Source organism: Aphelocoma coerulescens, chromosome 3 (genome assembly GCF_041296385.1).
Source record: "Aphelocoma coerulescens isolate FSJ_1873_10779 chromosome 3, UR_Acoe_1.0, whole genome shotgun sequence".
Classification (NCBI taxonomy): Eukaryota; Metazoa; Chordata; class Aves; order Passeriformes; family Corvidae; genus Aphelocoma; species Aphelocoma coerulescens.
The window spans coordinates 115,729,628-115,754,259 of NC_091016.1; the positions used below are offsets into that span (position 1 = coordinate 115,729,628).

At 40.7% G+C, this 24,632-nt stretch overlaps 2 protein-coding genes across 7 annotated transcripts in view; both read right to left on the minus strand.

Moving 5' to 3' along the window:
- Positions 1-4,844, minus strand: part of WDR35 (WD repeat domain 35) — a 42,433-nt gene extending 37,589 nt beyond the window's left edge. For both annotated transcript variants that reach the window (XM_069011645.1, XM_069011646.1), the window contains exons 1-6: positions 4,751-4,844; positions 4,045-4,162; positions 3,160-3,231; positions 1,722-1,814; positions 482-610; positions 133-266 (exon numbers count right to left, since the gene is read on the minus strand). In XM_069011645.1, coding sequence (XP_068867746.1) covers positions 133-266; positions 482-610; positions 1,722-1,814; positions 3,160-3,231; positions 4,045-4,162; positions 4,751-4,774 — 570 coding nt within the window. In that variant the 5' untranslated portion in view covers positions 4,775-4,844. The remainder of the gene's footprint in view (positions 1-132; positions 267-481; positions 611-1,721; positions 1,815-3,159; positions 3,232-4,044; positions 4,163-4,750) is intronic.
- A 4,093-nt stretch (positions 4,845-8,937) lies between these two features.
- MATN3 (matrilin 3) lies at positions 8,938-24,329 on the minus strand. 5 transcript variants are annotated; one of them, XM_069011647.1, is made up of 8 exons: positions 24,200-24,329; positions 21,974-22,543; positions 19,040-19,162; positions 18,488-18,610; positions 17,829-17,951; positions 15,848-15,970; positions 12,270-12,377; positions 8,938-10,470 (listed from the first exon to the last, which is right to left on the minus strand). In XM_069011647.1, the coding sequence occupies exons 1-8, from the start codon at positions 24,327-24,329 to the stop codon at positions 10,415-10,417; spliced, it is 1,356 nt and encodes a 451-aa protein (XP_068867748.1). In that variant the 3' UTR covers positions 8,938-10,414. The 5 variants fall into 5 exon arrangements, with proteins under 5 accessions (XP_068867748.1, XP_068867750.1, XP_068867749.1 ...); XM_069011649.1 differs by lacking the exon at positions 24,200-24,329 and adding an exon at positions 23,671-24,103; XM_069011648.1 differs by lacking the exon at positions 17,829-17,951.
- Between the last annotated feature and the right edge of the window lie 303 nt (positions 24,330-24,632).

Genomic DNA, 24,632 nt, shown 5'->3' on the forward strand with positions numbered 1-24,632 from the left:
GCTCTGTGCAGGAGGTTGTCCAGTTCTCAGTACTGAAGTCCACCAACTAAACAAACATGAAATAAATTAAGAGGAAGTGAGCTTTTATGCCTGTTGAAGTTATAGTCCTTGATTATACAACAATGAACTTACAATAAAATTTCCCTGATTGTCATAAATGTGAATCTCTCCATTTGCCATTCCAAAGAGTAGAATTTTGCTATCAGAGGACCAGGCCACGTGGGACAGGTGGGTACCTTTCAAGTCTTTTCCCCAAATGCGATTGCCTGGAACAGAACATTGACTGCACTTAATCAATACACCATAAAATTTAAAACAGGATGCAAGTTACCAGTGTAAAAACTAAAACAGCTAAAGTCAAAGCAACAATTAGTAACTAACTATTAATTGTATTTACCTAGAGAAACAGGGCCACTGTGTATATAACACTACGAACAAATTTGTGTAATAGCACAGCAATTAGTAGGGCTTAAAATTTTACCATCCACTGATCCAACAATCACAGCTCCATCTTCATATACAATACAAATCTTCTGTCCATCAGCATTCCAGCTCATACTTCGAACCACTGATTTATTTCTGTTGTTAATCATCTCTTCATACCAAGAACCTATTTGTAGTGAGAGAAGAACTGAGTTACACTTCTGATTTGACAAACCTCTAGAGGACTCAAGGGACATGCTAATCACTGAATTGCCCTTTCAGTAAAAGCCTAACAAGACTACAGTACAGTGTCCCCAGAAGACACAGGCACAGTTACTGTGAAACCCAGAGCTCACATGGGAGCTGCTCATTTCCAAAGCGAACAGTGACGAATGAGGGCTCGGAAAGGGGAGCCAAAGTCCAAGAGGGGCCCTACAGAAAGAGTTCTGTGCTTAAGGAATTTCAGAACTGACAATACAATAGGAAACATAAACAGAGCAAACAACTGGCTTTGCTATGAATAGGTAGTAAGAAATTTACTGATTACTTTCTAAAACTAAGAGGAGATTATTTATATGACAGTAGCCACCACAAATCAGCCAGAAAGACTGAGTTTTATTCTTTACTCCTGAAATGAGAAGCAGAGCTAAGATTTTATTTGTTTCCATTTTTCATTAAACTAAAATTCCCAAAAGAATAGGAAAGCCCTTTATTTTCTTTTTCTTTCCCAGATGTGTTGGAAAGTGGTTACCTTGACTGTGAGGTTTGCTGGCTTTCAAATGAATGCCAGTGAACCACAGTAGTATATATGTGTGTGTGAAAGGGTCAAGAGCAATAAAAGATAATTACAGTCATACACTGGTTAGTCATATTGGTTCACTACCTTAAACATTTCTAAAGATTGTTTTTATGAGACTATTTAATTGATGCTTTAAGCAGGGTTGATAAGTTCTTCTAGTCTACCAATATGTTTGTGCTCAATGCACAATGTATTTTTCATATAGTATTCCAAGGGAATAAAGCAGCAGAGATCAAAAATTTAGAGCACTTTATCAAGCACATGGCTAAGTACTGGTATCTTCTTCTACAGTAGGCTCAGCAGGACCAATGCCTTGTCACATATGACTACACTATAAACAAGTATTACAATAAAACTTGAAAATTGTTTTAAAGCTATTTTGAACTATACAATCTGCAAAATAAAAACTCCAGAAAAGAATTGTAAAAACTGCAGGCGAGGGGAAAAAAAAATATTTCTCATGACACAGAATATTATCCCAAGTTTATTTGCAGAATACCTCTGTACAGCATCCACACAATAATGAGGCCATTTTGATCACTGGTAGTCAATTTTTGATACTGTTCATTCCACGTCACAACCTGCACAAAGCCTAGAAAGTGATAAAAAGCTTTTTATTGGCACTATTTAAGTAAGTTAATAAAAATATCACATCCAACCTAATCAGCCTGGAGCTTTTCAGAAATTTGCACTGCTGACTTTGATTTAGTTGTAGGTTTCTTTCTGTGCCACTTATTTCCTCTTTTAAAATTCTGCTCAAGAGCTCCTTTTGCTTCTATATTCACCCACTGGAGTAACATCCTCTCCAAATCCTACTCAGAGTATTGATTCCACACCCAAAACCCAAATCATAGTTACGCAGTTTCTGACCACCTCTGACACTCTTGGATACTGACAAAACTTTACTGTTACAGGAAGTTTTGGGTTTTTCTTCCTCTCAGTAGTCTGATCCTCACTATTGCTGCACTTTTAAAACAATCTCCCTGATAATTACCCAAAAGAGCATTCTACATATAAATGCTTCAGACCCTCAAGTTTCATATGGGATCCCACTCACAAATATTTGACTTTACTTGAAACATATTTGAACTTTTATCAGTTCCATACTGTACATCAACTTGCATCGCACTTTTTCCCTCCCTCACTCCTGGGTACCCATTCTCTCTGTATCATTTCCATTTTTAGTGTTTCAGTCATGAACTTTACCAATAGATGCAATCAAAGATATTCTGAATGTCAGGGATTTTTAAGGTAATAGTAATCTGTTTCAGAATTGAACACATTCACCCAAAGTATCCACTAAATCAATTCCTCACAATTAATTTGTTCCAATCCTATTTAATTAAGCCCTTAAAATAACCTGACTCTTGCCAGATTTCAACTGCAAGTCCTCGTAAAAAAGTCCACTTCTTCAAATATTGCAAGGATTTTATAATCCTCTTCATATCCCATTGTCCATGGGTGATGACCATTCACCATTTCTCATGTGAGAATTTAAGTCCTCCCTAATTTTGCTGCATTCAGTTTTTACCTTCACACATTATCCTTCTGCAGCTTGCTTTCTAACCTCTCTAAATTTTGTCTGTACACTACACTGCAGTCTATGCATATACACATTCTGTAATTTGTCAATAAAGGGAAGAATGTTTAACACAGAAATCATGTTTACTGAAATAACTTTCATTTCTTCAGAAGAAAATGGAAAGCTACTGTAACACATAAGCAAATCTCACAGACATGAAAACCCCAAACAACTTTATCCAGGATAACATGGTAAAAATATACAACCAAGCTGTTACATACCCATGCTAAATACTCATAACCTGTATTTCAGACTTACAATAAAAAGTTACACCAAAATTACTCTATCAGCTTCACAAAATCTTGTGGTTTTTTTATTCTAACCAAAAGCAGACTAAATGCCCAAATACACTTACCACTATGGCCTTCAAGAGTCTGAGTCACAGAAATGTTGTTAGGAGCCGCCAGTCCCTTTATCTTTGCTTCATCTAAAAAATAACAAAATTCACTATGAAAATAAACCTAACAAAGCAAACATATTACCATGTTTCTATGAATACTGCAGCTCTAATCACTATTTACAGAGATAAACTGAACCACTTAAAAGAAAGTATATAGTAACTGCGAGATGGAATTTTCCCCTCTCTGTTCCATGTGTTTGCTGTTCACATCTGTCATCCAAATTGATATATGCCTTATGGTCTAGCAGTTTTTCAGGAAAAAAAGCCAACAAAATAAACAAAACAAAACAAACAAACAAAAAAAAACCACCACAACAGCAGCTATGGCTATCACATTTTGTTACATTCAGAAAAAAAAAGTTTAAAAATTTTTGAAAATTGATTTTACCTTTCTTGGAACACATTTATTTAAAAGAAAATACACAGCTTTCTCCCCTAAAATAATTAAGATGGTAGAGAACGTTCAAACAAAATCAAGAAATAACAAAGTAAGTTCCAAAATAAAGAAGAAGCCTACACAAAAAGAATGAATGATATGCCCTGAAAAAAAAAAAAGCAGCACTGAAGAAAACTTCAGCAAATATAACAGGCAGACAAATTGTGTGCCAAGTAAGACCAGCTGGAGGAAAACTGTATTCAAAAGACAGTGATGAAAAAATGTGATGTTAGTGGAAATACATAACTAGCTATGTACAGATTTAAAACATATGCAATATTGCCAAGGAACTCAAGGGAAAAGTTATGCTTTCTTAAGTGTGTTGCTCTTAAAATAAAAACAGACAAACAACAACAACAACAAAAACCCGCCAAAACCAAAAAACGCTGCCCCCCCGCATTTACCTGTTTGTGTTTCTAATTTTAGAACTTTCAGTAATCCATCCTCTCCACCACAGGCTATAAAACCTTGATTCTTATTCCAGGAAATACATTTTAATCGAACATTACCTGGAATTGCAATCTGAAAAAGAAGTATTTTGCATCTCTACACAGTTGCAACAACAACGTTTTATTTTACATAGTCTATTTGAGCACCTCAAAGACACCTACAACTGGACAAGAGATAAATTTATTTCTATTAACAGATCCGTATATGCAAAAAAGAGGAGAGAAGACAGAATTACAATCACTAATGAAACTGTGCCACACTCGAGCAATTGAACACATGAAGTAAGTAATAATAACAGGACACCTTCGAAGGTGTGCTCAGCAACCAAAGCAGGTGACCGTGGTCACACAGTGCACAGCGCTCCGGTCTCCAGCGGAAAAGCCGCGTCCAAAGCCCACCGGGGGGAAAACTGCGGAGCTGCTGGTGCAGCGGGAGATCAAAGAAACCCCAGCCGGGCCGAGGGAAGTGGCGGGACAGAGCAGGGCAGCGCTCTGGGAATGCCGCACCGTGTCCGGCCTCCTCGCAGCGGCCGCAGGCGGCGGGGGGACCCCGAGGGTCCCCTCAGCTCCCGCGGATTCCCGACCCCCGGGACTCCCCAGGGCAGCTCCCCCTGCCCGAGAGCAGCCTGCCCTCCGCCGTCCCGCGTGTCCCCAGCAGCACCTTCTTGCACAGGTAGATGAACATCCCGGCGGAGCGCGGGAGCCGACCCGGGCCGGCTCTCACGGCAGCGCGGCCGCGCCGGCAGCCGCGTCCCCCTGGCAACCGCCGGCGGAAATGGCGGCGCTTCCGGGGGAGCGGCCGGGCGCCATCAGCGGCTGTGCCCGCCCCGCCGCGGGCCCCGAGCCTCCGGGGATGGGCCCTGAGGGGCCGCCCGCGGCTCCCCGGATCAGGCGGGCTGGGAGCCCCAGCCCGGCACAGCCGGTAATGGGAGTGCTCAGCTTGGTAAGAAAGCACTGGGAATTTGTTAATAAAGGTCACTTTGCTTTTACACGAAGGAAAATCCCAGAGTTTGTGAACCCCAGGTTGTCTGCACACGGTGTTTGTAGTGTAACTTATATCAACATAGAATCATAGAATGGTTTGGGTTGGAAACCTTGAAGAGCATTGTGAAAAACGAGGTTCACTCTCCTGTGAGAATTTAAAGGGTTTAATATAAAGACAATAAGAGACACATAAAATAAAGCAAAGGGGTAACGGCCGGGTGCCTTGGTGCTCTGCCAAGAGCACACCTGATGCTCGGGGATAGTCCTTTTTATACCATTTTTACTGTCTGTTCTCTGTTAATATTAAAACTTTTCCCGGAGCTGTTCTGCATGGCCACTCCTTGGTTCCGCCTTTTTAGAGCATGCGTATTCTTCTGCCTTGTGGTTTTATTTCTTTTGATTCTTGGGGTTGGGCCCGCTAGGTAAGAGTCGATGGTAGGTAATTCTCCAGACAGTCAGGGCTGATTGCAGCTTTGGCCTCTTTGCCCCCCGGGCAGAGCGGGGATAGTGGCTCTGGCCCCCCTGGGACCCCGTTCTCCGGGCAGAGCAGCCTTTGGGCCCTTTTGTTCCCTGGACAAAGTGTTGATTAGCAGCTCCTTGGGCCTCATCCTCTGTTCGCTTGGAGGTTATCTTACTTGCTCACACTTGCTAACATTCTTGCTAAAAAGAGAGAAAACCACATCCACACAGCAAAAAGCATTTCTAACATTATATAATATCTACCTTTATACTTTGCGAGAAGCCAATATTACAATATATGTTTATAACAGCATCTAGATCCAACCTCCCTGCCATGGGCAGGGACACCTTCCGCTAGGCCAGGCTGCACAAAGCCCCGTCTGAAGAAGGGGCAGTCAATAACTAACGCGTGTAAGCACAAGTTAACTATTGGGAGACAGCAAATGTTAGTTCAGACAGAAGATGTTAATTACAAAGCCTGAGAAGCCAAATTCACCCTAATCTTGTCAAGATAGAGGGGACAAGGATCATCTCAGAGATTGCTGAATCATCCCTCAAAGGACTACGCATGTCCAGGGAGAAAGGTGAAAAGTTCACTGCGAGGATGAGTACTGGCCTTCATCAGAAAGACCCCCGAGGAAGAGGAGAGGCCTTCCTCAGCGCGACCACCAGGACACACAGCGCATGCGTGGCCCATATGCTAATGACTTCCAAGAAATAATTTGTGTAACCACACCTGTCCCAAGGAATGTGATGAATATTCATAATTTAACCCTTAATAGTGTGCTGTAGAGAGCACCAGGTGTGTGTGTTTGGAGGAGCGATCCCCACACACCCGGCGCGCCGAATAAAGCAAATACCCGCTTCTCTGACTCTGTCTCTGAAGTGTCTCCTGGCCTGGTTGCGGCACGATTCACATCCAACCTGGCCTTGGACGCTTCCAGGGATGGAGCACCCACAGCTGCTCTGGGCAACCCGTGCCAGAGCCTCACACCCCCACAGTAACAAATTTCTTCCTAATACATAATCTACAGCTGCCCTCTTCCAGTTTAAAAACGTTCCTAATCAAAAAAAAGGAGACTTAATCCATGAAACAGAGAGTGACTAACAAGCTCTCAGTGATGTTCAGGTATTAGAAAGATAAATTGTCACTAATATTGCTGTGTTAAAATTTACAGCTGGACAAGTTTTGATGATCTCAGACCTAGGGAGAGGTTAACAAAGCTTAGGAAGAAGGATGTCACACTGATAATGGACACAAAGAATGCAGAATTTATGAGCCTCAAGGCCCACATTTGGCAGGACTCCCAAGATAAGAAAGAAACTAATAAATTCAACTCAGCAACCATGCTGAAATCAGCTCTGACAGGGTAAAGGGTAATTCCAGCAGGGCAGATTGCGACCACCAGACCCAAGAAACCCACCAACCCAAAAGAAAGACTGAGCATGTGGACTAATTAGCATGAAAAGCAAGAGAATCATTAACCAATAGAAGATAGAATGCTAATTATTAGAGAACTATATAACTTGTAGCACTATGTAACTCCAGCACCCACAGCCCTTATGGTCAGGAACTCTGTGAGTGTCTCCCCATCCAGGAGTGCGTAAGAGACTCAAAGATGCAACATATGAAAAGCGACTGTATAAAGTAAAAAGAGGGGTTGATATAATATTGTGGACTTGGCATTGTGTAGTAGAATTTTAGAATACTCATACATGCTTTACAGTGACGAGTGTATGAAGTCATGGTTAAAAAACATTCTTTTTTGGGTAATGATAGGGAATGGGGCAATTGGTTAAACCTTCTCCTTGTTCTCCATTAGGAGGTATTTTTAATCATTGGAATAAGATTGGTGGAGAACCTCTTACAAAGTGGAAGTTAAAGGAATATTGTACTCAATGATTGGATGGTGATGAAAAGTGGCCAGAAATGGAAACATTAAATTATAATGACATGCTGCAACTGTTGTTTTGCAGAAGATTGGATATGTGGGATGAAATGTCATGTGTGGAGTTATTTTTCTCATTGAGAAATGGTGATGAAACAAGAAAAAAATGCAGGTTATTGATGTCTGATTCAAATATGTTGATGATGGAAGAGAAAAAGAAATTATCTTGTTGCTGCTCTGCTTGTAGTATAGGGAAAAGGTGTCTGAACATGGATAGTGAGGAAGAGGGTGTACAGTTGTTGGTTTCTCTGAGGAAGAATCAGGACAGTGATAATTGGGACCAGGACAGTACTGATGGTAAGACTGGAGGGAGTGATACATTTAGTCCAATTGTAGGTAGAATTTGGGCACACCAAAACCCTGTATATGTAGAAGTTCCTTTTTCGACCACTGATTTGATACATTGGAAGGAGTCTGCCAGGTTGTACTGAAAAATCCAGAAAAATTTGAAATCCTGTATGGTACACCACATAATGTGAATCTGACAGGAATTCATGTAGTAGCAGAGAAAGCTTTAACCAATCATCTCTTGTCTTTAAGTAAAATCCTGTCATTATTACAGAAGTGCTTGCTGTTTAGAACACCGGTCCCAGTCAAGTCACCAATACATTCTTTCAAGCATCGAGATCAAGACTACCTGAAAACGTGGAAAGATGCTCCACTAGCTGAGAAGTGGAAAGGACCTTATCAAGTACTGCTAACCACACACAGAGCCATGAAATTAAGGGCACTGGACTCATGAATTCGTTACACACGGACCAAAGGTATTCCTCCAACTTCATGGTGATCTGAACAGAAGGACCCTGAAGCTGAAACTGACTCAGGACTCATGAGCTGTATGTGGACGGAAATAGAATCTGTACTGCATTTTGATTGTATTCAGGGAGAAATGTTACTCTATTTTTGTGTTTTACTAAGTTTAAAAAGTTTTTATAGTCAATGTGCTTGATTTTTAGAACACCACCGAGCACCCAGGCCTGGGTGCACAACTCTGAAATAAACAATTATGTCTCTCTTGAGTGTGTAATTATTGGCTTGTAGCACACTGGATAATAAATCCAATTTTGCTGAACAACAGTATGTCCTATTTTAAACAAATCGTTTATATAATCTTGGAATTTTACCTGGTACTCACAAAGTGAGGCAGGTAATTGCTCAGAGGAATTGAATGTAAATATTATCATTTGCAGTATAAAATGAAGTTGTGAATACTAGTGCATGAATCAAAGCCTGCACAGCTGACAGCTTGCAAGATACATCTGGCCTCCAGAACAATTTTCCACTATCATATAAAATTTTACATCTCATCTGACAACTGGCCTTAGTGTAAATAGGACTGATGTCATCCCCTCCCAATTGCCAAGAAGTTGTAAAGTCTTGCATTAGATTTACGACTTGTTTATTCTTACCAATTACAGAGGCCAAGGCATACTGCTGGCCCTATAAATGCCTGTATAATACCCATGTCTATGCAGAGGACATGAAAGTAAGCAAAGTGCTGGATATAAAACTCCATGACTTACAGAAAAAAAAAATGCATGCACAGCACTTTGAGGAAGCAAGTGTAGCATAGCCAGGATGTCCCACACTCACTTTAATTATACTACAGCAAATTAATATCAGTGTGGGGACACATCACAAAATACCAAGCACAGCCAAATCCAGCATTATTAGAGAGTTTATGGTCTCGTATTTAGCCCTTGCAGCTGAAGCTGTGTCCTGTGTTCACTTGTGCTGTGTAGTGTTGTATTCCCGCTGAACATTACTGTGTAGGCATACCTGAAGTCACACTCCCATGTGCAGTGAAGTGAACATAACTGAACTTGCTTCAATGTGTTATGTGCAGGGTGCAAAACAAGTACAGATGTTTTTTGATATGCCTTTGGCAAACCAGCTACCAGATATAATATTTTATGTAATTGTATTGCAAGGGTCTACAAACTGTGTGGGATTTTTCCATTAAAAAATCCCCATCATTTTGGCTCCTAATTTAAATATAATTTCTAAAGTATTTGGATGATTATAAATGCCAAATGTATAAAATCAATGGATTCCTTTAATGACTAATTTTTTTTAATTGTTAGCTTGTATGTTTTATCCTAAAGGCCTGATTGACACAAGTAAAGTGTCAGTAAAGTTTGTGTAATGACAACAGGAATGACTGTCTAATAACATAAGTAAATCTTGCAGGGTAAAAATATTAAATTGGAGGATGTCTTTCATTCTTCTACATGTTAAACATTATTAATACTTGAAATTACTGTTAAATATTTTATCTATATTTTCAATGACTTCTAGGTTTTAAAATAAAATACTTCTTTTTCCAAACATGTGACTTGGGGCAGTTTTCTGTTTAATTCTTCCATTTATGCCTCCTTTATCTTTGAGGTGTTGTTTCCTTGGGTTTTTTAAACCCTTTATTTCATAACACACACCCTTTAAGTTGAATACAAAATAACTTACAACATCAATCTGCATATCATATTATATTTTATTAAAATAAGTTACAAGATCCCAACTTACTTTCCAGTTTAATGGAAAGAAGACATGGGCACATTTTTTCATTCTGCCTTGCCATTTCAAAGTTTTATATAATGTGATATACTGTGTCCATTCTTTTTTTTTTTTTTTTTTTTCGTATTTACTTTGAAGTAAGAGAATAAAAAATGCAGTTACTACAGAACAGCAGTACCTGCAGTACAGACTGAAGCACAGCAGGTATGGGTAGCCCCGTGGCTATAAAGTGACTGTATACGAAGATCTCAGGGTCACTGTATTTTCAAGACTGTTGTCTTCCTGAAGTCTTCTTGACGTTTGTCAATAATAATAAACCAACTGCTGTTTTGTAAGCTGTGCAGTGAAATAAAGCTTGCTGAAAACAATAAAAAGGTTTGATTCTGAAAGATTATTTTAAAATCAATCAGAATGATAGCTTAGACAGTCTGCTGTCTGTCTTGATATGCCTGCAGCTTCTCAGACACTTCCTCTAGTGGTCAGTTGTTAAGGGCAATAAAATAGATGTCTATAAGGTTTGTTTTATTTACAGTCTTTTTCATTGCAGCATTTTCAAAAAGCAGTCTGTTTTCTAGATGAGGTCAATACATGCTTGAAATAGAGATTTCCAAACACTTTAGAGCTCTGTCAAGATCTGGCATCTTCCCAAATAATCTCAACCACCCCAATTTCTTAAAAAGGAGTTGGATCAGGTGATATTCAGGGATGAAAAGCAGAAGGTGATGGTCTCTGCTGGGTTTTCCAGGTTGTCTTGAAAGGATGCTAGGGATAGAAATGGCCCATCAAAGAATAACTTTGAAAGAAAGACTCAGTTCTTTATAATAAAGTCTATTCCTAACTTAAACCCACAACATTTTCTTCCTTAATATGAACTCTTGGGGCAGAAAGATTGATCTCTGAAGGATGTGCTAGTACTGAGATGACATTACAGGTTTAAATATCTTGGTGTTCAGTTCTAACTACTTAAATTCCCTATAATTATATATTATAATCCAGGAAAATCAGAGTTCTTCCCCTCACTTTTCCCAGGCAGATAAACTGAACTCCAAGCATACTGCAAGAAGAGGGATGTGCAGTTAGATCTCACAAAAATAACTTTGAATTTATTGAAAAACTGGGAAAGTCTTGTGTCCTTGGCAGAAATTTTCATTTGGCTTTCAGAAACTTTGGCAAACTGGAAAATTATTTTATCTATGTAAATGATGAGTTCATGTATAAAACTCACTAGTCTGCTCTCCTTTTTTTTAATCTTAAATATCCCACTCTTCCTTGATTATGAATCCCCAGGGATCAGGATGATAACCACAGACATGATGCTTATTTAAATCAATTCCTATTTGAACTAAAGCACCTTTGACAGAAAAAAAACATTAAGTCTCAAAAATTTCAGCAAAGAAAATCTGCCACAGTCCTTGGTAAACTGTAACAGTGACCAACCACTCCTAAAAATTGTACCTTATAATGTACTATGGCTTGTCTCACTTTAATTTCCAGCTATTAGCTCCTGCCATGTCATCTGAGGGCATTTATTCCAGCATGCAGGCTTGCTGTGGTAACACAGAGTTCACCACTTTCTCTTTGGTGGTTGGATGGGGTTTTTTTCTCTCCCACATGTTTGTGGAATGTCTAATCCAGGGGCTGGCCACATTTCACGGCTGCAGACATGGCACTGCAGCAAACGAAGCTGGCAAATTCCACCCACCAGCACCTCCGACCTCCTCTGGACCCAACGCTTGCCCAGAGCCTCCAGCCTCAGCACCCTGCCTTGCAGCTCTCCCATTTTCCTGTATCCCAGGATACTAATATGCTCACACATTTCCAGAGAAAAGAAGATGCTTGAAAATCACTTGGGACAGTGCCTGTGGAGGTGGGATGCAGAGGAATACCACAGCTAATGGGACTGTTGTCACACATGAAGTTGTCTCTAAAATTTTGGGGCATAATAAGAGGGGTCAAAACTCAGTGTTTGATGTAACAGTAAAAGTCATCCAGAAGAATTATTAGTAGAGCTGTGCTTGATGTTCAACATGGTATAAGTAATCTAGGAAATGTAGGTATATGCATTTATTTTATCTGTATCATGTTGCTCTTCAATGAAGTGTGAAAATATAGTCATGTTTGCAAACAAGATTTTTTTTCCATTGTATTGCTAAAATCACCCTGAAAATACTTTCTCTTTTGAGGGATATTTCTTCCCTGGTTTATGTCAAAACAGCTACCTCTAAAATACCAGTAAAGTGCTAAATGCAGATGATCATGTACAAAAAAGGATATATTTTGAGGACAGAGCTTCAAGGCGTGAGGTCACTGAGTCCTGGAGGGCAACTATGGCTTCACACTTACAGGACTCTTCAGTTGTTACAAGACTGCTTGTTATGGATCCTAAGAGAGAAAACAGCATTTAGTATTTTTATTACAATTATTGAACATTTAAATCCCAAGAAAATGCTTGACTCTGTGGAAGGAGTCAAATCCATGCTGTGAGACTACAGCAAGCACTGCAAGCCAGGGCAGTTGGGAAGGAGGGACAGCAATGAACAGGGGCTTGTGTGTGGCCAGAGACCTGAGTGTCATAGTCCAGGACAGGCAAGAGAGAGCTCAACTAACCAAGAAGGAAGCAGAGCAATGATTTCCTCGCCTGCCTACCTGGATCCTGAATCCTAGTCGTTAAATTAGACCATTACTGAGCAAAAAAAAGAAAAAGGGCCTGGCTGCAGAGACCAACCAGCCTCCCCATCAACTTTAATTGTGTCACCCCACAAGTATTCTTGGTTTCTAACATTGCCAATATGCATGCATAGGGAGTATCTATCTTGCTTCAAGAGGGTGGACACAAATCCATTCCAATGTCACATGAATATAGATGGGGGGAATGACATCATTCAAATAGGCCCAAGTGAATTTAAAATCTAGCAGAAAGTCACTGCAGGATCACTGGAAGAGCCAGTTAGTATGACAGAGAAGTCACCAGTCTCTTCAGAAAGAGAAAGCAAGCACTGCTATACTCCACAGTGCTTCCATTGAATCTGTTCCTAGGTCTTGACCTCAGTCTTCCAGACTTACAGGGGACCAGCCTCAGATGTCCTCAAGAATTCCTTTTTCTCCATAATTCACAAAAAACCCAGCAATGATGACAACGAGTTCAGAGAGACAACAATTTCACTGTAGTATAATAACGTCAAGCATCAGCAGATGACTGTGAGTTCTTAGCTGCATGAAAGGCAATTCAGCCTCACCTACTCCATAAGATGAGTAAGTTAAGGCTGCACCACTTGCTGACGGTTGAGAACAAATGTGTCAACAGCTACTGCAGCACAGGTAGCTACTGATATTACCATATACATCTGAGACAGGAATAATAAGTTTCCAAAGCCAAAGCCTTCTTAAAAGAGAGCCTATGAATACTTTTTCAACAAGTTATCCAGAGGTATTACCTGTATACAATACCCACCCCTTCCTAAGTGTTTTTTTCATTGCTTGCAAAGGTAGCAACAGCATATTAATCTTTTTTTTCTGTAGATATATAAATGCATAGCTGATCAATGCCAAACAAAGTGGGTGAGCATTGTCACAGTAAAACAATAAAAATATTATACTCAAGTACATTTCCCTTTTTTCCTGGATTGTTTTGGCTTCTTTTTTTTCTTTCAGAGAAACTGCAAAATCTAAAATCTGTGAGTTTGCAGTTCTGGCAGTGCAGAAATTCATTTGTCTTAAAGCCAGTGTTGAAACTGGTGTCTCCTTGATTCCACTGAAGCTGTATTTGTCCAGCTCCCCTCTTTGGAACATTCCACCGGCTTTATGGTCAATGTACAAAGAAGAGCTGTTCAAGAGTCAGCTGGAGGAAGGCCAGTTCAAAACATCACACCAGCATGGTTGGTTTCCAACCAACTGCCAGTCAACTTTTTATGTCTGCATTTAAATTCTCCAATGACAGATATAGATCCTCCTTGGATTTTGTCTGATTTAACAAAATTACTTTTCCAACCAACCCTGGAAATTGTCCAAGAGTACTCTGAATTCTTCCACAGTCCTGTGAATTTGAGAGTCTTCCAGTATTTGATATTCAAAATCTGGGGCGTTCCTGTTGCTACTGGGATGCCCAACAAGTCACAAAAAACATGCTAAAGCTGTGTTTTTACACTGCCTTTGTGTTCAAGTCCAGACCAACAAGAAACTATTTTTGCAGATGGTGTTTGTCTATATCCACCTATTTTATAACTGTGCTCTTACACAGGGTCTTCAGCCACTTGATATGATGGCAGGTTATTCCTGCTCTGAACCAAGGGCTGTGCTAGGTAGCTCTTGATGCCCCTTCCAACCCAGCCTAACTTAGGATTCTACATCAAACTGTGGAGCGGTTCTGCCAACATTTGATCCCAGTATTGCCCATCTGAAGAGAAAACAGTTGGTGAGTTCATGCTTGCCCCATTCATCTTGGAGGAGTGGGCAAGAATATAAGGTTTAGCATTGCAGTAGTTCTAACCTGAGTATTGTTCCCCTCTGGACCCCCACAGCCACTCTCCAAATGGTGGTAGGCAATGCAGACTCACTTCCCAGAGACAGGTGCCCCAGAATCCTGCCTTGCCAACACTGCCAATTATTCCCATTTCATAAGGAATGTAGATTATGACAGATTATATTTCTAAATACAGTGAGTCCTTAAATGTGTAACGATAGGTAAGAGGCAACATTAAACTTAAACTAATTTTAAATACAGTAATTGTTATAACTAAACAAGAAGGACCAAACTAGCTCACAATAGTCATGGAAAGAGGCATAAAAGAATGAAAAGGGATTATGCTTTCTGGGAGCTTGTGAGTTGATAGACCATTTCTCAAAGAGATTAAAAATGTTTAACACATTAAAAAGAGGTGCTTCAATAAATAAGCATATTCTGAAAAAACCACAACATTAAATTATTACTTGAGCATGTTTTGTCATCTGAATTTAAGATAAAGCCTTCATAGCAGTCACAGGTGTATGATCCACTCACACAGACCTGCTTCCAGTCATGGGTTCCTTGTGCACATACATCAGTTCACACAGGATGTGCTTTGGAGAGGCAGTTATCCAAAAACAAGATAACATTTTTAAATGCTTCCCAGTGGCAATGCTTTTCCATGCTGGAAGCCTATCTTCTGTGAATCTTACCAGGAACTACTGAGCTGTGTAACTGATCTTGCCTTGGAGCAGCAATTGTCTTACTGGGGATTAATACATTAATTAATACAAGGGATACCTGAGACCTTGCTCACTCTGACCCAGCTGGTGCCTTACCCCACCAGACGTGAAATGTCACATGAGCTCCAAAGGCACGCTAGGAAAGGTTTCCAGTACACAAAAACTTGTAAGGAGACTGGGAAGGAAAGAAACACTTCTGAAATTATTACATTTTTACTGTAGCACAAAGTCACTGAGAAGCTAAAAAAAGGAACAGCAAGATGAAATTCAGCCTGGAGGGGAGGACATCCCCTCAAACTGTCTTGTATGGTGGTACACACATTCCACAATACTGCAAAGCGTGTGACTAACCCCTTCTCTCTTCAACAATTTCTCAGTTCTGGGTTTTCTCAATATTGCATAAATTAGGGAAGGCCTTAAGTTGTAAGTTGAGAAAGACTGCGTGGTGAGTACTTACTAACATTGTTAAATATAAAATCCTTTGTGTCTCTGAATTTTGCTCAAAATGGGCAAAGCAGAGTGACACAGAGCTGTCTTTTAACACCTGAATGCACATGAAAGTTCCTCCGACAGATACAAATATATGAATGTGCTAATGAGAGTTATTTCAATACATGCACTTAGCTGGGGAGGGCATGGGGGGGAAGGGATCAGCAATCTGCTCTTACTTGAGCATGTCTTCCTGTCTGGGTTGAGGGTGTAGCCTTGGTGGCAGTCACAGGTGTAGAACAGGTCATCCCTCACGCAGACCTGCTCGCAGTCGTGCCTGCCAGGCGCACACACGTCAGCAGCTGAGGGAGGCATTTCAGAGGAGAAGAATATCAATCAGTGCCCAAACTTCAGCCTTGAGAGCTGCTCGTAGTGATTCCCATTTGCGAATGTATCTTCATTTGGATGCAAACCAGGATGCTTTTACTGCATATCAGCATGCTATTAACCAGAGCAGGGTGCAGAGAGTGTGTTTTTATCTGGCTATCAACATCACAAAATTAGTACAAGTTTTGGAATACTGGCAACACTTTTTTGCAGCTGTAACAAACAGATGGCAAGAGGAATGGAACTAGAAGTGATGCATTTACAAAACAATTATCCAACAGAACTTCAGAAATCAAATACCTAGATTCTAAGAGACTGTTTGGCATTACTTCAGCTCTAATTGAGTTGGAGAAGACACTGTTTTATGGAGTGAGAAGACCATAAACAGAAAAGTGTATGTGGCTGCTAAAAAGATGTGACACCCACTGCCAGTTACAAAGTGGGCACTTTATGTGTGAGGCTGCTGTTTTCTGCCAAATTTAACATGTCAATTTGGAAGGACAAGCTGAGAAGGAATTCCTATATTTGGATATCTTTGCAGTAAGGAGGCCCAGTAAGGCACAAGAAAAAATAAAGGACGGAGAAAGAAAAAAGGAGAGAGAGAAAAGAGAGTGAGAAAAAAAGAAAGAAAGAAAGAAGGAAAGGGAAGCAAAGGAAGAGAAGAAAAAAAGGAAAAGTAAAAGGAAAAAGGAACAAATACCCTCTCCCAGACCTAGACTATTTTTGCATCATTTTTGCACATCTTTGTGATGTAATTGTCACAAAGACATGAATGGTTGGGAAATCATTAGCAGCATACTGCAAAATGAGATTCAAAATAAAAAAAAAAAAACAAGCATGTGCAGAAAATAATTTAAAGTTTGAGTATGCAGGAGGAGAATTGGTGCAATGAAATGAAGTTTGGGATTTACATTCCCTCACATATTTATTGCCTCTCTATAACGCCAGCTAAGAGCTAATCCTAGGCACCGTACTTACAAAATGAGCTCCTGACCTAGGCAGGAAGAAATACTCAGGCCCTGTGACTTCACCTTTTTACGATGTGAGAGCTGTGACTTAACTGAAGAGATTTGCCTAGGAACCTCCTGGAACTGGAAGCCTAAGTTCAACACTTGGTCACACAAAATATAGTAAGGAAAGGGATTGTAGTGGAAGTAGAAAAAAAAGGATTTTCCCTATATAAATAACCAGTGAGACATCCAAAGAAATTCAGAGTGAAGATCAAACCATAATCAAGTGAAGACAATATAGAATAGATACTAATCTGTAGATAATATATACTTAAGTGTATATCCCTGAGTACCAGCTACATCTATGCTCTTGTTCTCCACAAGAGACCAGCACTGAGAAGGAACATTTCCCTCCATCCTCTAGAGCTCTAAGGCTGCAATATTTTTTAAGGTCCAAACACATCCACCACAAAGAGCAGTAACACTCGTGATAATACAGACTGCAATCTCTCTTCCAGCACAGTCCATGCTCTCCCTTATCTCATTCATTGTGCTGCTTTACTGAAGAGTTTTCTGACAGAGATGGTACACATCATGTATTGGATATGGCAGTTCATGCTCCATGGGTGTGAAAATACTGTGAGGTCCTCAAGGAAATGCCAAATGGCATATTAATCTTACCAAATACAAGCCTCACAGAACTGTAGCATAGCCAAGGGTCTCAAATTACTACTGTTCATATGAAAAAACAAAGTTGCCCTGAGTTTTCAGGGGTTGTACAGAAACTCTGAGATAATTTATCAGAAACATAACATAAATTAGCTGGCTTTTTAAAAGCTACTTGCTTTTAATGGAACACAATTTTTCCTTAATCAGATCTTACTTGAGCAAGTCTTCTTGTCTGGATTCAGAGTGTATCCTTCATAGCAGCCACAGCTGTACGATCCATCATTACTCAGGCAGACATGGGCACAGTCATGCCTTCCAGGTGCACACATGTCCATGGCTGTGGTGAGCCACGGTTTAGAAAAGAAACCTATTAATCCCTCCCAGACACTTCACTGTTTTAAATGCTCATTTAAACATTTGTAATTACATTTTAATTACAATTTAACCAGTGTCCTACTACATTATTATATTATGCTGCAGACAGCTGAATTCAGTTATTAATTATTTAATGGAGGAGGTAGATACTGCAAGACGTGACTACATCACATCTCATGCAGTTCTGTCTTTCATCAGCAATTCCAGCAGTCCTTACCCCAGTAAGGATGAACCTAAAAACCCACGAGATAAGCAGTAACTTGCCCCATGTCAGACTGAGCAGCTAAACGATGTTTATGGAATTCTGTGAAGACCATAAAAGGGTAGGTAAGTGCCAAACTGCATTTTTTAATCAACAAATTTAAAGAAAAATGCAGTGTTATTGTTATTGAAACCAAGGGGAAAGACTACAGCTGAGTTCTTATTTTAGGGTAACTCACAGAAAACATGTCCATATCTCCATGGGTTTCATGTATTCAAGTAGCCTTTAATTCTTACCTGAGCAAGTCTTCTTGTCTGGATTCAAGGTGTAGCCTTCATAGCAGTCACAGACATAGGATCCATTTTTACTCACACAGATCTGGTCACATTCATGCCTCCCAGGTGCACATGTGTCCACAGCTTGTAAGGTATGTTAGAGAAACAATTCATTGTTAATAACAAGCAGTTTGGAATGGAGTGAACATTCACTTTTTTTAATATATTTTGGTTTGGAATCAGCTCAGAAATGGCAATAGTAGTTGAAGGAACTAGAACAAGTGGTAGGAGAAAATATCTATACAGTATCTGCATCTGAAGACTTTGTTTTGGCATCTGGCCCATGAATGGATCTGTAGGCACAATAAAAAGGATGGTGACAGAATCAAACTACATCTCACCATTACTTGCAGTTGAGTTTTATTTATTATTCATTACTAGATTTTTTATTATTGAAAAAGATACAGATGTTTGCTGTTTCAACAGAAGCACACAGGTAGCATCTCAAATTCAATTATAGTGTAAAATTTTTATTTTTTTTCTATTTGAACTCATCTTCCAAAGGAGTAATACCTGAGCAGGTTCTCTTATCTGGATTCAGGGTGTATCCTTCATAGCAATCACAGAGGTAGGATGCCCCGTTACTCACACAGACGTGCTGGCAGCCGTGGGTCCCCAGGGCACACACATTCACAGCTACAAAGGGCATTGACAGAGAGGTGCTTCAGTCATCCCAGAGGAAAGGAACAGGCATTAATCATTCATGCTTACAGAAGTACACCTTGCACTGTTTGCTGGATTAGTGGTAGTAAATGTCAGTGCTGTGTTGCTGTCACAAGAAGTTACAGGCCTCCTTTGCACCTCTGTAGCCCGGAGAGAGAGGTTATAAACTGCACGGAAATAACTCACCACCTGAGGTGGCAGAAGAGGTGCCCTGAGAAGGGTTCAACAAGGAGAGTTCTAAGCATTTAGTAGCATTACACTGGAAGTGAGAGCTCAGCAATGAAAAGGACCATCTGGCTCTTCGTATCCAGTCCCTTTCTATTACAGGCAATCAGTTAAAATAATGCTAAAATACATCACTGTCTGTTGGCTTAAGAGCTTCAGCTCATCTGCACAGAAACCAATCTATGAATTCCTGCTGCACTGTAAAAAACTCCCAGATAAACTGAAATGCAACAGAAAGCAAAACTAAATTAAATTAAATTTTAAAATAAAATAACATAAAATAAAACTAAAAAATAAAACCAGGAAATATTAGAGAGAGAAATGGGAAGACAAATCTGTTTTTACCTGAGATTTTACTTATATTATTAGTAGTTACAGTGTGGGTATGGACTACTGGTAAAATCAATCTCCAAAGCAATTCTGGTGAGATAAGAAATCAGAAGCAAGAGTGCTTGAACCTTCTCATGTATTGCTGAAAACAAAGCAATTTTGTGGCAACAAAATGGCAACATTTCCCATTTTCTAAAACAAGGAAGATTTAGAAGTCCGCTAAAAAGGCTGATAGAGTTGTCTTGTCTTGGTAAAAACAAATTTGAAACAAAGACAGAACCTTTTCATTGTGCTACACCCTTGGGAATAAGAGAATTAATCACCATGATTTATGAACAAAATCTCTGGATGATATTTTCAAGCATAAGTGAGAAGCTCAGACTCAAGTGGTCAGATTTTTGTGGTAGGAAAGTCAAATGTCCCCGAGTTGGACAGCAATTCAAGGCTAAGATTTTTCATCTCTGAGATGGTCTCATGCTGAATAATGCTTTCAATGCATCAAGATCTTGGCCAGCTATTTTTCCCCTGAACATTAGCTTTCCTGTTCACCCTACAAACAAATTTATTTGCCTCGGTCAAAGCAAAGAAAATCCTAATTGTCACTGGTGAGTCCAGATTTCTGACCAAAAAGCACTCTGGAGCTGGAAAGGGACCCAGTTTACCACACTGTCTTACAAGACCCTCTTAGGTTCATTTGGTTTATAGTAGTCTTTTTAAAGACTATTTCCTTCACCCTGTTTTTTTCATGAATCCCACAGATTCTGGCAAACGGCATGCAGGCAACTCAGAGTTACACTGGAAGTGTACATGTGTGAGCTCTCTGATTTATCCTCCAGTCTTGCAGGTGCATAATTTCTGTACTTCAGCACAGTAAACTCTTAAGTTTATTCTTAAGTACAAGAATAAATTATTACTTTAAATATTCTTAAGTTTTTTCTTAAGAAGAAGAGTTTTTTTCTTTGCTGCTATGAAAGGACTTGCTTTGGCAAGAACATAGGTGGAAATGAGTGCCATGTTCACAGCACACATACCTGTCCAGCCAGGTGGGGGCACTTGTGAGGATCTGGTCACATCAGCAGCACAACATGGTGTCAAGCCAAACCTCAAGGCATTTCCTATGCTAATTATTGGGCAAAGTGTCCTGTCTGCAGATGGTCTTACACATTTATTTCATACCTAGAGAAAGAGGTCTATTCACTCTAAACCTACTCAAAAGGTGTGGTGGTAATTTTTAGTAAGCCTCTGAAATAACAAAGTAATACACTGCCAACCAAGTTCCCAAGGCAGTGGCTGTTATTTTAATTTTCTTACAATGTTATTTACGCCTGATTTTACCTATTACTTGCTGGAGACTTATTTTAAAGTAAATTTCTTAGAAATTTACTAGAAAAAACTGCTTTGCACAAGTTTTTTAACTGTTGAAAAGTTGTCATTTGATTTTTGTGACTAGGGCCATGTCACAGCTATCTATAGGCAGTTCTAAATACTCCAGATGACCTTTTTTCCCTGTAAATGACAATAACAGCCCACTGTGGCCTAGAGTCGTTAGTGAAGTTCTAGCCTAAACCAAATACATACAGCATTTTTACAAGACCAGCCCTGAAAAAGTAAAGTTAATTCATCTCATCCCAGAGTTCCTTGTCTAAATCAAGTTGCAGAGAAACAGGGGGAGATGTGAGCCTGGCACACTGGAAAAACCCAGCAGAGCCTAAGGAGTGAAAGCCCGTCCTGAGATGGCCTAACACTGTGTTTGGGCACTTAATCCTGCACCACATTGCTCAAGCCAGTGTAGTGGTTTACCTGCCACACTGATTTTCCTACTCTGAACCATAAGGAATCCCTTCAGCTGCACACTCCCACCCTCCTTGCTTCCCAGTGAGATGGAAAAAGAAATGAGCAGCCTGCACAGCTCTTCAGTAACTTAGTAAATATATGCAGTCAAACCTTGTCCAATTGCTGTGATTTCTTTTGCACTAAATCTGACCAACTGCACAAGGAGGTCCACTCAAGTCAGGTCTGTTACCTGCATTAAGGTCACTATTTGAAATGAAAGGCCATTACATGGCCTCAACTGAAAAAAAGGGCTGGCTTGTTTGCCCAATGGATGGTAAAGGAAATATTTAGATGCAATACGTAACACTCATTAAAAACTTCTTTCTTAGGGAGTGGAACCAGAGCAGAAGTCAAAAGGAGCCAAGTTACACTACTCTTTTGGACCGATCCCCTTACCACAGAAAGTTTCCCTGAATTTGGATGTCAGCTTTTCGATCACACCATAGGTCTCCACATAGAAGACGTGTTCATCCAAGGGCTCACTGGCCATTATCCTCAGGGACTGCATGTCCGCCCGGTCTACCCCAACCGCGTAGATCTCGATGCCAGCTGTCCGGGCGCGTGCTGCCACATCTTGAACCTGGTCTTGTGGCCGTCCATCTGTCACAACAATGACCACCTTGGGGATGTTGAAGGCTGCTGGCCGGGTGCCCATTTCCTCAGTGAAGACTTCATCCATGGCAGTTTGGATGGCAAGGCCAGTCATTGTGCCAGCAGACAAGGGCTCAATGTGAGACACAGCCTCCTTCAGAGAGGCTTTGTCAAAGTAGGTCCGGAGGGGAAACTCCACCTTGACAGTGCTCGCGTAGTTCATGACCGCCACACGCGTTGTTCTTTCACCAACATCCAGGGTATCGATCATTTCTGACAAGAAGATTTTCACCTTCTCAAACTCTCCAGGTCGGACGCTACGGGAGCTGTCTACGATGAAGACGAGGTCTAGGGGCCGGTTCTTACAGGCAGTGTCTGCCAAGAAGGAAGGAAAACGCTTCAGTCGTCTCCTGCACGGGACAGGAGCTCTCACCCAAGGGCAGTGAGTGCTGTCATGGCAAACTGCTCCTACCAGATAATGCTGGTTGATTCTTTATGAAGAGGCTTCAAATGATAGTGAGCAACACATTAGATATTCTTAAATATTAATTTTAATAATTAATAGATAACTGAACTTTTCTAAGCATTAATAGATAGGTGCACATTTGAGCCCTCAAAATGTCTAATTATCCTTGAAACAAAGGGTTGTGGTTTTCATGTAACAGCCAACACAGACATGGAGCAGTTATATATAAATGTACTTACTGTTTATTTTCATAAAGCCTGAATTCCAGTTTTTATAAGATAAAGAAATAAAATGGCAAAACATCTGAGTAGATCACACAGGGAACAAATCTTAATATTTTTTAGCATAGTAAAAATATAAACTGCTAATTAGGAATTATTTCTTCTTTGCAAGTAACAATCCAAAATACACAACAGAAAAATAAAGGTCACCAGGAAAAAATAAAGGTCAACAGGAAAAAGACACAAATGATGCTGTAAAAAGGCTTCATTGGAAATTTTTACTGTTTTAAGGCTTGTAGAACAGAGAGAAAAGTGAAATTAGTTATGAAGTAATTTTACATGTAAAAATGAACATTTACACACACATTTCCAAAATTCCTCACTGCCATATAAATCTAGACAGAAGCAGAAAAGCCATAGCTCAGATCAGAGACAAGCATCACTTCTAGGAAGAGAAAAACCAATTAAGACAGTGACATTAATTCGGCAGACAGCCGAAATGCACCCTCCTGGTACTGATACCATGTCCTGACACTGACAGTACCATGTACTTAGTTTCTATCATCAAGGTTGGATTTGCAGCTGAAAAATGGACAACCTAAAACAAGAGTATTTCTATAAAAGAGACATTCTGGTTCACCAGTGCATTAAATAGCAAAATATGAGGTGTTCAGTTTGAATTCACACCTTGAGGGCTGTTTTGGGAACCTGACATACCTCTCCTGGCTACTATCAAGTTCACTCTTATTATTCCATTCCAGCTGAAATTTTAAAAACCGTCAGATGTATCTTAAAAGTAGAGGTGAAAACAGCACCTTGGTTTGGTTTTTTTTCAAGGCATTAGAAACTTTTTTTCTCTGATTCAAGTGAAAACAGAGGGAAAAAATGAACTTGCACAAAGTCCCTCAGGAAGCACAGCAGCAGAGTTGATTTTGCCTTTGGATGGATTAGTAGACCAGATGAATCTAGGATCCCATCCAGGTATATTCTGTATCGTTCTGTATGTATCCTGTAACTCAATTTTGCCTTTGGGAAGCTGAGAAAATATGAAGAAATGTTAGTGCATGCATGCATAGCTTAAGACATAGGAAAAAAAAAAAAAAAAGACAAGCAATGTTTGTCCTAAAAAAAAGGAAAGAAAAGAAAGTAAAAAGCCCCAATGCAGAGTTTGTAGGTAGAAGAATTCTCTTTTTCAGAGTAAGAAGAACAAAAAAGCTTTTCAGCAACCTGGTCCTTCCATGAGTCTGAGATAACAATGTTTCGAGCAACGAGCACAGGTGGGGAAGAGCTACGCGGGGTTTGGGGCAGCAGCGAGCGGAGCGCGGAGCGGGCGGGCCGCGGTACCTGCGGAGGGGCCGCCCGGGCGCGGCTGCCGGCGCGGGCGGAGCGCGGGGCCCCGCGGGGCCGCGGGCAGCGGCAGCAGCACAAGTGCCAGCGCCAGGCAGCAGCCGAGGATGCCGAGCGCCCGCCCCATGGTGCCACCGCCGGCCCCGCACCCGCCGCGCCGCCTTTAAAGCTGCCGGGCCGGGGAAGGGGGACGGGACACCGACGGGGCATCGGCCGCCCCCGCCGCCTCCTCCCCGGGGCGGGCCGGTGGCCCTCGCTCCCCCGCCCCGACGGGTGCTCAGCCGCCGGGAGAGGGAAGGGGGCGAGGATTAGAGCTCCTCTTTGGGAACGTGCGGCAGGACCCGGGCAAGGTTCAAACCCGGGCGCAGGGGAAACTGAGACACCATTTTTTCTTTCACCAGAAGTGTTCACCAGGCTAATTTTGCATTTC